This window comes from Garra rufa, chromosome 6 (genome assembly GCF_049309525.1).
Source record: "Garra rufa chromosome 6, GarRuf1.0, whole genome shotgun sequence".
NCBI classification, from domain to species: domain Eukaryota; kingdom Metazoa; phylum Chordata; class Actinopteri; order Cypriniformes; family Cyprinidae; genus Garra; species Garra rufa.
In genome coordinates, this window is record NC_133366.1 from 33,733,522 (window position 1) to 33,745,940 (window position 12,419).

At 33.6% G+C, this 12,419-nt stretch overlaps 1 protein-coding gene across 1 annotated transcript in view; it reads left to right on the top strand.

The window, feature by feature from the left end:
- Positions 1–4,121: 4,121 nt before the first annotated feature.
- lrba (LPS-responsive vesicle trafficking, beach and anchor containing) overlaps positions 4,122–12,419 on the top strand; it is a 352,295-nt gene continuing 343,997 nt past the window's right edge. Inside the window, exon 1 of the mRNA XM_073842640.1 lies at positions 4,122–4,932. Coding sequence (XP_073698741.1) covers positions 4,801–4,932 — 132 coding nt within the window. The 5' untranslated portion in view covers positions 4,122–4,800. The remainder of the gene's footprint in view (positions 4,933–12,419) is intronic.

Here is a 12,419-nt window from a genome sequence, read left to right on the forward strand (position 1 = left end):
CAATTAATTGAATAAATTATGACATTTAATTAAAAAATGAGACTAATAATAATACTAATAATAGTAATAATAAAATAAATCTCAATTTAAATAAATTATTATATTAAATTAAATATTGTGATTAATAATAATAATCATCATCATCATCATAATAATAATAAATACATCTCAATTAATTAAATAAATTATTACATTGAATTACATATTCAGATTATTATTATTAATTTAATAATAATAAATATCAATTCAATAAAGTATTACATTAAATGAAATATTGAGATAAACAATAATAATAATAATAATAATAATAATAAATCTTGATTAATTAAATCAATTCCTAAATTGAATGAAATATTGAGATAATAGTAATTGTTTAATTTAATTTTATAGTATTATTATTATATAATATTATATAATTATTATATATTATATAATTTAATAATGTACTTTATATATCACATTTTTTAAATAAAACTATTATTTATCTCAATATTTCATTCAATTTAATTGTTTATTTTATTTATTTATTTTTTACTATTGTCCTATTAAAAAGGTCATATTGCATTCTTAATTGTTTCCAAAGGCAAAACTGCACAGATGAATACTACAATTATTTCGAAGCATTATTTTTCACACTGTTCTTTAGTAACCCAAGAACAAAAGCGTACACCTCACTCACAATAGCTGCATAATTACAACTGACATTTTGCATTTAATATGGGTTTTTATTTTCACTGTATCAGGCTTCTTTAAATAGCTGTCCTGTTATCTACTTTGGGAAGAAAACTTTTGGAAGGAGGGGAAAGGCATTTCTGTTCATTTATTTCAGGAATGAATGTTTGTGAATGATTTTATGTATGCATCTGCGTGGTGGTCTTTAGGATGTCAATAAAGTTCAGCGTCTGTGAGACAAATTGTTCTTTGTTGCTACAGAGTCTAGACCTGTAATTCTGTGGGCCCGAGGGACTGTATATAGAGTCAACAAAGTCAATGTGCTGCTGACTCCTTGGCAACGACTCAAAAGGGCCATGACACGATGCTTTGAATATAATGAGACAGTGAGCACTTTTATTCTTGAAGCCAGTTAAGAAATTCCTTAATATTCAAGACATCTGTGTAGACTAATGGTCTGTCTGTGTATAGCAGATATTTACATTTCCATAGCAGTATAACTCTTTGTATGTAAAAATTTGAATAATTACACTACCATTAAAAAAGCTTTTAAACAGTAAGATTTTTATGTTTTTTAAAGCCTCTGCGCACCATGCCTGCATTTATTTGATCCAAAGTGCAACAAAAACAGTTAACTTTTGAAATATTTTTACTATTTTAAATAACTGTTTTTAATTAGAATATTTTTTAAAACGTGATTAATTCCTGTGATTTCAAAGCTGAATTTTTAGCATCATTACTCCAGTCACGTGATCCTTCAGAAATCATTCTAATATTCTGATTTGCTGCTCAAAAACATGTATTATTATTATGTTGAAAACAGCTGAGTAGAATTTTGTCAGGTTTCTTTGATGAATAGAAAGTTCAGAAGAACATCATTTATCTGAAATAGAAATCTTTTTTAACATAAATGTCTTTATCATCAATTTAAAGCACCCTTGCTCAATTTGTACATTTCTATAATTCCTTTCCCCCCAAAATAAATAAATAATAATGACTCCAAACTTTTGAATAGTGAAGTGTATAATGTTACAAAACCTTTTTATTTTAGATAAATGCAAATTTTTGGATCTTTCTATTAATCAAAGAATCCTGAAAAAAGTACTCAATTGTTTTAATTATTGATAATAATAATAATAATAATAATAATAATGATAATAAAAAGAGTTCTTGAACAGCAAATCAGCACATTATGAAGGATCATGTGACCTTGAAGACTGGAGTAATAATACTGAAAATTTAGCTTTGATCACAGGAATAAATCACATTTTAAAAATATATTCAAATAGGAAACAGTTATTTTAAATAGTAAAATAATTTCGAAATTGTACTGTTTTTGCTAGATCAAATAAATGCAGGATTGGTGGTGTAAATCTAACCTATCATGAGTATCACAAATCTAAACTCAGAAGCAGATCTTTTCTTTCGTATTGTGATGCACATGTAGTGGATTATCGAAAAAAGAAAAAAAAAATGTTGGGAAGTGACATGGTTCATGATATCTATCTGAAGTTGAATGGATTTTGAATTGTAGCTTTGCAGTTGATTGTGGAGGGATGAGGTTTAAGCATACTAAATTATTAGAGAAGTCAGGGATATATATCAGCATAGAGAAGTCTGTCACTTTTATTGGAAGATTAAGTTATGACATTGTGATTAAAGTTACGAGGAAAAGAGAATAAAACAAAAATGAAACATGCATGCATGAATCATTCGCAATAGGATCTATAAAATGCATTACAAAATATAAAAGGTGATTTGTTTATTTATTTTGTTTTATTTCATGCATGCGCACTTAATTGGACTCAGTTCTGTCATTGTTTGTTTACTAACTGCAGTTCTTTCTTCTACGGAACACAAACAAAGATGTTTTGAAAACACTGAGGTCCAAACAACTCCACTGAACTCTATTGACTTTCATTGTTTGTAACAAACACACCAACAAACAAACCAAACGCTGAGACATGTATAAATGTCATGGTTGGAATGACATGAGGTTGAGTAAATTATGACAGATTTTTGTATTTTTAAGTGGCAGGAACAAGAAATCATATGGTCTCATATTGCAATGGGCAGCATATTAATATTTACATTTATGCATTTGGCAGACACCTTTATCTAAAGCAACCTACATTGCATTTAAGGTACACATTATTATTATTATTTAATTTTTTTCTTTTCTTGGGGAATCATACCCATGACCTAGGTGTTATTAGTGCTACAGAAAGCCTAATATCTGCATTTCTGTACAGCAGCAGTTTCGGTCTTCTTATGATCTCACTCTTGGCATGTTCTTCCTGCTCTTCATTTTTATGTTTAGTTCAAAAAGAAGTTAGATCTTTTAATTTCTTTGTAAGTACAATACCAGTCAAACGTTTTTGAACAGTAAGCTTTTTAATGATTTTTAAAGAATTTTCTTCTGCTCACCAAGCCTGCATTTATTTGATCCAAAATACAGCAAATGCAGTAATATTGTGAAATATTTTTACAATTTTTGAATATATTTTTAAATGTAATTTATTCCTGTGATCAAAGCAAAATTTTCAGCATCATTACTCCAGTCTTCAGTGTCACATGATCCTTCAGAAATCATTCGACGATTATGCTAAATATGCTGATTCGCTGTTCAAGAAACATTTATTATTATTATCAATATTTAAAACAGTTGAGTAGGTTTTTGTCAGGATTCTTTGATGAATAGAAAGATCCAAAGATAAGCGTTCATCTGAAATGAAGATATTTTGTAACGTTATACACTATAAAGTTTGAATGTTTTTTTTGGGAACTAAATTATATAATTAATACTTTTATTTAGCAAGAATTCTATACATTCGTCAAATGTGGTGATAAAGACATTTATAATGTTACAAAAGAGCAGCAAATCAGAATATTAGAAAGATTTCTGAAGAATCATGTGCAGTAATGATGCTAAAAATTCAGCTTTGAAATCACAGGAATAAATTACATTTTAAAAATATATTCAAAGAGAAAAATGTTATTTTAGATAGTAAAAAATATTTATCAATTTTACTTTTTTTTTTGCTCAAATAAATGCACGTTTGGTAAGCAAAAGAGACTGCTTTAAAAACATTACAAATCTTACTGTTCAAAAACTTTGACAGATCACTTTAGTGTAGAAAACATTATATAAACATTATATACAAATACTTCTTATACACAATCCAAATGACAAATATTAATACGAATATTAATAACGCATTCTTTCATATTACCAAGCAAAATCTCGGTGCAAACCACGTTTCCGATGAATGCCAGGCTTTTATTATTCTGTCCTCCAGATGTCTCTATGCCATTCTCGAAACAAGTGCATTATCCTAAACCACCACCACTACAGAGCGTCCCTGACACAAGATCTTCAGTATGAAGTGTCACTCTGTCCTAACAGGTTTTCACTGTAGTCTAGTACCTGATACACCTGAGCCTCCCCCTTCTCGCCGCTCTCGGCGCACTGCGCATGCGCAGCTCTCTCTCACGCAGCTCCACTGTCATGGCGGAGACGGAGCGGAGTAGGAGCTGATTCAGGAAGAGATGGCGCTGTAAAGTGGGTTACCACTGAAACTTCACTCCAACAGTTCCCACAGGGACCAAGCGGATTGTCTTCTCTTTAGAGGGACCCCTGAGAGCCAATGTCGGACGTTCATTGCCTTATATTTTGTAGTTTTTTGCGTCTTGTTCTTATCGGTGCGTCTACCTGCGCGGAATCTCTTGAGCACCGCTGTTTCCTGTTTGACACTCGCAAGCACTTCAATGACATTGATGTTTAAATGTCTTTCTTTTATTAGACCGGCGGAGATTGACAAGCATTGGGGTTCTTATCTGGGCTCACCACAACGCGGTTTCGTCCTCCTTTGGACAAGTTTATAGCTGTTTTCCTTCTCTACAGTGGAACAATTCCTGTCAGTCAGGTGTAGTGACATCAACTGACACTTCCCGCCGAAAGCGAGAGAAACAAACGGATAAACTAGCCTTGAATGGAGACCAGAAGCTGTTCTTCACCTCTGTCAGCTTAAGGAGAGCGATATTTACTGTACATTGCAATTCCATAGTTTAATTCGGCCGTAGGGTCAAACAGGTGTTCCACCTGTTCCCCTCTCACCTGACTCCGTCATGGCGAGCGCAGGTGACAGCGCTGTCGGGATCCCCATCAGAGGGATCCGCATGAAGTTCGCCGTGCTGGCAGGGCTCCTGGAGGCTGGTGAAGTCTCCAATCGGGACATTGTGGAGACGATCTTCAATCTGGTAAGCTGATTAAAGCCTTTAAATAGAGATCCAACGACACCATGGCTGGACAAGACCAAATGTGTAGATTCTAGCTGTTACTCTAAGCTTTTAGTTTACAGTTGTACTTGTACAGCAGAAAGTGGAGCAGCGTGGTTTAATGGTTAAAAGCCTGCTGCTTGGCTTGAATCCCAGTAAGGTTGATGTATGTAGTGCCTCAACTGTGTCCTTGAACAAGACACTAAAGTCAAGGGAATGAACCTGTAATAAGTGGAATGCAAGTCAACGTGGATAGAAGCACCTGTCATATAAATTGATATGACTGTAAAAAAGGCAATGTACTCTCAGAAAAAATGGTACCTTTAGCGGTGCAACAGCTTGTCACTCGGTTTTGCAGAAAACCCTGTTGAACACGATCTTCCACATCTTCCCTTTTTTAGCAAGTAAAAGGCTTTTTAGTAGGCTAAAACTGTACAAACATCCCCCTTCAGGTCATGGTGCATATAATAACAGTTTGATCATAAAGCTAGATATTTTGTTCGTAGAAATACAGTGACAGCTTATTTTTTTTGTGAGCAGTATGTTGTGCTCTTATACATATCAAAAACCTTTTAAAAAATCTCAGAAATATTATAAGCTATCAAAATTTCATCTTACTTTTTAGTCATATAAATAACATCTGTGCCAAACTGCATATTTTTGGACAATTGTCATGTTTTGGGCTGTACTAATTGGTCGGACAGAGAAAAACATTGGGAGTACTATATAGACAAGTTATAACAAATCAAGGAGAAGAGTGCAAAAAACTGATGATCAAAAGGCGTTTGTGGTTGGCCAAACTGAACCAGGATTTCAAGGGCAAGAATTTTAACAACATTGTGTTTTTTCTTATCATTTCCAGTCAGGTAGGTGAAATATTAGGCTAATATCTTAATTAATACTGCTCATACGTGTCTTTACCACCTATAAACTTTAGTTTGTCAAAATATTGCGCCCCTTCCAGCTTACTAAGTCCTTCTCTATATGATTTAGCAGCTTCCACATGTTTTGTCCTGTGGTTTGGACAGCATAAATTAGCAGAACAATGTGTTCAGTAGTACATTAACTGTGCAATCAATGCTGTTGTTTACATCTGAGTATCTCCAATAACTGACCAAAAACATAAAACATGATGCAAATATGCAAAAAATTCTTTTTGTCTAAATGGTTCAGTAAACCATTCCAAAAAACATATTTTTTGTAATATTATTTTATATGTCAGGTTTTACAGGGTTGCAGGAACATTTTGTACCTTATTTACCCCTAAAAGCTTTATATTAATAGTACTTTGTGGGTATGGGTACATGTTACTACTAATATGCACTTTTTAGGGATAGATAAGGTACAAAGTGGAAGAGTACTGCTTTAGCATAGTAGGGAAAAAAAGTCCTATTGTCAAGCAAAGGCGTGGAGTTATTTGTAAATACTGAGTGTTAATATTTAAAAAGGCATTTATTAATGGGCTCTGTTTTCTGCTGCATTAATCTAAGCTGTGTTTCTGGCTATGTGGTAGTGGTTTAAAGGTTGACCAACCTGTTTTTAAATGCACTGCTTGTTTTAGATCATTTTCTCCCTGCTGCTTTCATTGCAGACAGTCCTTATGTGAAGCTATTACCCATTAATCCATGATGAAGGATTACAGGGTGTAAGGAAGTACCTGGGTTGATTTTTTAGCAATGACCCAAAGTTCACCCTCCTTGAAGTGATGTCAGCACTCTGTCAGCTTTAAACTCAACTTGCAGTTACCATTAAGTATGTATGGTACAACATCAAAAAGTAGAGAGCAGAATATCTCACATAGCTTTCTTTGGCAGTCAGAGTTCACAAATCACTTCACCACAGCTCCATGATGTAGTAACAGCTCTTTTCTGTTGACCAGCCCCAGACTGGAAATTGCACACTTTTTTCACCTCCCACGTCCACAAGCGAGTTGAAAGCCCCCTGTTATACGTTAGCTGAGTTTCAAGCATGAGTGAGGGCCTGTATGTGACCCACATTGTAACTGAAACTGATTAGGAGAGATTTGCTTTGCAGGTCCTCTAGTGTTGTGAAACGACATTGAAAAATGTATGAATGAGAGGAAGAAGGAAGTAAGAAGCATGCTGCAACAATGCACTCCACTCTTGCTGATGTAACACTGCTGAGAGGCAGAAGGAATGCTGGATATCATAGGTGACATGTAGCCTATATACAGTAACCTTGCCTTTAATATAGGGCCTTATAATCGAATACACAGTAGGGATGAAACAATATCAAAATCTCATGATACAGTAATATCGCGATATGAAGTCCACAATGCAATATTTATTGAGAAAATTTTGTACATTTTAAAATTAAATCATTCTATCTAATGCACTTTGAGAGTTCAAAATAAGAGCTCCAACCCATGTTCTTAACTAAGAAAACTTAAGTCAGAAAAAAGTTCCTAAACTTTAAAGGGGACTCAACCCTCTTTTTACTTGTGGTATACCCTCTCTGTCTAAATTACATTTACACTGGTGTTTTAGGAAGCCAAACTAATTAGAATAAAATAATAATAATAACAACAATGACAGTAATAGCCATACATTGTAAAACAATTGCACTGTAAAGTAAATGAAAATGAATATTTCAGTTGTAGTTCATCTGACAGATACTGTGTCAAAGCATAAAGCATAATAACTTTAAAGACCTTTAATGTTAGAATAATACATTTAAATATATTTTAAAAACTACAATTTTTCTCAGAAGACCTATACCATATCGTCATGTGACCACGATAATATCGAGACAGTTTTGCTATCGCGATATCACATCATTAATAATATCATTATTAAAATTAAAATTCTGTCTTCGTTAACTTACACTTAGGTTATTTCAAATCTGTATGCATTTTTAATGTTTAGAATTTAGTAGAATTTATGCTCATGTTAATATGCTGGTGAAAGTGGAATGGGACCAGGGACTATTAGTCCCCCAAAAGGGCAAAAAGCGCCATAATACTATCATAAACATATTATCTTCCATGTCTTTTGAAGCTGATAGGTTTATATGAAGAACAGACAGGTATGTAAGTAGTGAAATTAAATCTTGAATTACATATTAAATGGGTAATATCTTGAGGAATCAAATATTCTTTAATCTTTTGCAAATAGCTTGATATATTAGAACTGACACTTTTGTTTCAGTTTTCAAAACTTGACATCATAAACAGAAAATTGAAATAACATTACGTAAAATGATCCATTGCAGCTTTGTGATGTTACGGTTACATGGGGAGTAATGCAACATGTACAGCATGTAAGGGCAGAGGTTTATGCACTGAAGTTTATTTTTAACAAAAATAATTTCACTCTGATCTCAACAGCACATCTGTCACAGATTGTGGCTATTTATAAAGTATGTGTGAGCTAAAAACTATATTTGACACCAGAGCAAATTACCAAACTGTTGTGAGAGCATCTTAGGATATCACTCAGCACTGATGCTCATTTCACATGCAAAGGGGGATTTCTTAAGCCGCAGCAACACAAAATAGACCCTTTAATTCTAAGTCTTAGAGAGAGGAAGCAAACAACTGATAAAATGCATGATATGAGGTGTTTAACCTGTTAAACATGATGTGTGTTCCTCTGTCGACCAAACAAAACTAGGTCTTTGATTCATTCCCCTTTTTTAAAATTGTGTATTAGAGCATGAACGCAAAATAATGGGTTGTGCCAGTTTAGTTCGATTTGCTGTTTGAGATGTCCAGCACATAGACAGAAGCACAGTGAAATACAGCATTGCTTACAGCTCAGAAATAGATTCGTCATGCTGTCAGAGTGCATCCATTTAGTGCTATCACTATGAAGAATTTCAAGGGATTAAGAGGGGTTTTGGCAAGGGAAGGCCAGCGTGTGGAAGAATTGAGTGCTGATTGACTAAATCATGCAGAAGTACAATAAATGATTATAAATAAAGTAACACTGTTTCCTCAACTCTAGTATAAGGGAGTAGTAGCATCTATAGCATGAATGAGTGGTGCACAGGAAGTAACAGAGTTGTGGCCATTGTACAAACTTTGCATGTCTGTCACAGTGCACTCTAGAGTGCAACAGTCAGGTTCTAGGAGTAAAATATGCATATTTTATAGTGCCATATATTGCTTCTGTAGACACAACCAACAAATTTTAATTTGTTTAATTTGTATCTTACATTTTTAAATTTGATTAATGGGATTGTAGTACTTCGACTCACTAAAGCCATTAATAGGGTTCTATGATTTTCGCAATGCAGAAAATCCAGTCATAAAAATGGAATTCACTATATAATGTGGAATGTCACTGAATTTGCCAATTAAAAACTAGGTCAGTACGCTTGAATCAAAACTCATGTCTTTGAATATTAAACAGCAAAACGATTATTTAAATATGAATCCTGCATGTTCTGCGTATTTCTGTGTGATCTTTGAATGATGCATTACATAAAGTAATAATAGTACTACTACTACTACTAATAAAAATTAATATTAAATCATTATTTTTAAAGGAATATTTGCAGGAAAAAATATTTACCAGAATTTATTTATCAGAAAAATCTAAATGCACAACACAGTAAAAAAAAATAAAAATAAAAAAAAATAGAGTTGCTTTTGGAAAAATAAATAAAACTGAAAAAAAAAACCAAAAAAAAAACTGATTTTGAAGAAAAAAGATATTTCATAGGGCCTAAAAAAGAATTGTTTTTGTTAAACATTTAATAAATGCTTTTTCATTAATATATATTTTTGACTATTAAAATTAAAATGAGAAAAAAAACTGAATTTGGGAAAAAATAAAACATTTCATAAGATACAGAGTCTTGTACCTTTGTGTTTTTGTCCATTTTTATTATTTTTTTGCTTCAAATAAAAGTTTCTAATGTTGTCATTTTTCTTATAGATGGTTGGCTTGGTTCATGGCTTATAATGCTTTAACAAAGACTCTTTATAAATCGCTATATGAGACCCTGGACCACAAAACCAGTCATAAGTAGCACAGGCATATTTGTAGCAATAGCCAAAAATACATTGTATGGGTCAAAATGATCGTTTTTTTCTTTTATGCCAAAATCATTAAGTAAAGATCATGTTCCATGAAGATATTTTTTACATTTCCTTGCCATAAATATATCAAAGCCTAAGATTTAATTAGTAATATACATTACTAAGAACTTTATTTGAACAAATTTAAAAGTAATTTTCTCAATATTTTGAGTTTTCAGATTCCAGATTTTCAAATAGTTGTATCTCGGGCAAATATTTTATAATAAACCATGCATCAATGGAAAGTGTATTTATCCAGCTTTCAGATGATGTTGAAATCACAATTACAAAAAATTTACCCTTATGACTGGTTTCGTGGTCCCACCGATGGTGGGCAAGCACTAATGCACTGTATTATTATCTGTCTAATTTGCTTTCTTTACTATTCATTTACAGTTGGTTGAGTTGTAGGGCTCAGATCAGAGATCACTGCCTGATTAATATCTTTCCACAGAAAAAAAGTACAAAGCAAAGAGCAGCCCTCTTGTTTTGACAATATGCAATTTGTAAATCTGCACAGGGTTTATTAAAGCATAACTGTATTCTCGCCTCATTAAAATCCACTTATTCTTGTTCAAACACACTCTAGAAGCTCATTGAAACAGCATCATCTCTTGTGCCTCCGTTAGTCTCTGGGGATAGGGGGTGGTTTGGTAGCTCAGCACCTGGGTTAGCCTGAGGTGAGGGCTCAACAAACAAGCATGTGAGTTGTCTTGGTTACCATGGAAACCAAAAGAGCAGGTGACCAGCCTGCTCTCACCTGTCCGTACAGGTCTTGACTTGTAGTAAGTGATTCCCAATTCAGGCTTGTTTCCTATTGTACTGTCCTAATATTCCTAGCTTTTGTTTTAGACTCCATCTAAACCTGTCTAAACTAGTGGTATCATGATGCTTGAATGTGGCAGTAGAAGTGTTGTCAAAAGTAACCATACTTCGGTACTGTCTGTACTGGTGAGTCAGCACTGATATTTTTAATGTAATGTGTTTCTTTGTTTCCATTTTGTACTGACTTTTGACTTGACCTTTTTAAAACAATGTTTATTTAATTAAAAAAATAGGGATGCACTGAATATTCGGCCACCAAAAATTTTCGGCCGAAAATGGCCCAAAAAGGCATTTTCGGTTTTCGGCCGAAAGACTTTTATCACCGATACAACACGGCCAAAACAGTATGTTGACGCATACAGAAACCGCAGCCTGCACGTGCTTATCTGAAGCAACACTTCTGCGGTGTGGACGTATTTCAGTATATCTGAGAAAGACCCACGGATAGCGATTTGCAAAACTTGTAATGCCGAAATTTCAAGAGGGGGTGTGTCTGCAGTCGTGCGGGCAGCCAGTGATGAGAGCAGAGAAAGAGACAGATGTAGCTTTCAGTGAGTGAAAAACAATGGCTTTACGTTGGTGTTACGTCACAATATTTTAAAGATATGTCTTTTCTATATACTGTATTTTTATAAATATTTATGTTTTAAACCGTGGAGGTGAGCCAATGGATATCACACAAGCAACGTGAAAACTGCGCAATATGTTAAAGTGAAAGTAAAAACTGACAGTGCTTTCAGCATCTGACATGCATTCTCTCAGAGACAATGAGAGACGATTATACTTCATATGCTGATATTAATTTAGTCCCCTACTATTGTGTAAAGACTTGAATAAAGCTCTTAATTTGATGAAACATCAAAAGGCTATCCATTAGGGCTGGGTATTGTGACCAATTCGGCGATTCGATTCGATTCTTATTTTTATGGTTTCGATCCGATTCCGATTTCGATTCGATTCGATTCGATTCGATTCGATATCGATTAGCTATCAATGTTTTATTTAAAATGTTAGTTTTGCAGACATGGGATCCATATTTTGATATAAATGCTGGTAACTGAAACTCTCCTACTTAAGTTTATTACTGAAATACACATCTACATTAATAATAGGGTGCACACAGTTGTTTATTTTAAACAAGTTTTATTTTAAATGAACACTGTAACAAGAAGTCATAAATATGTGCATCCATTGTAAACCATGTAAACAAACTGCAAAATGCACATTACTGTAAAAAAATAAAAAGACTGTAAATGTGCAACAGTGAAATCTATTAAGAACTTCAAACATGTTTAAGAAATAAAACATTTTTCTAAATTCAAAACGTTCAAAACAGGCCCATTATAAAGCCCTTGTCTGCGTATACAAAACATTCTAACTGTCCATAAAACTAACAGTTCTTAACTACAGCCTTATCATTTTTGATCACCAGATTTTTCTGCAAAAAAAGCAGCTGATCAACATGTTCTGATCTGATCTAAGGCAGCTCCTTTGCGCTGTGATTAGATCACCAGCGGTTGAGAAAACTCTCTCAGCAGGAACACTAGTGACACCTTCAGGACGAGAGGTGAATATTCATATCCTCTTACGTGAAGCACGT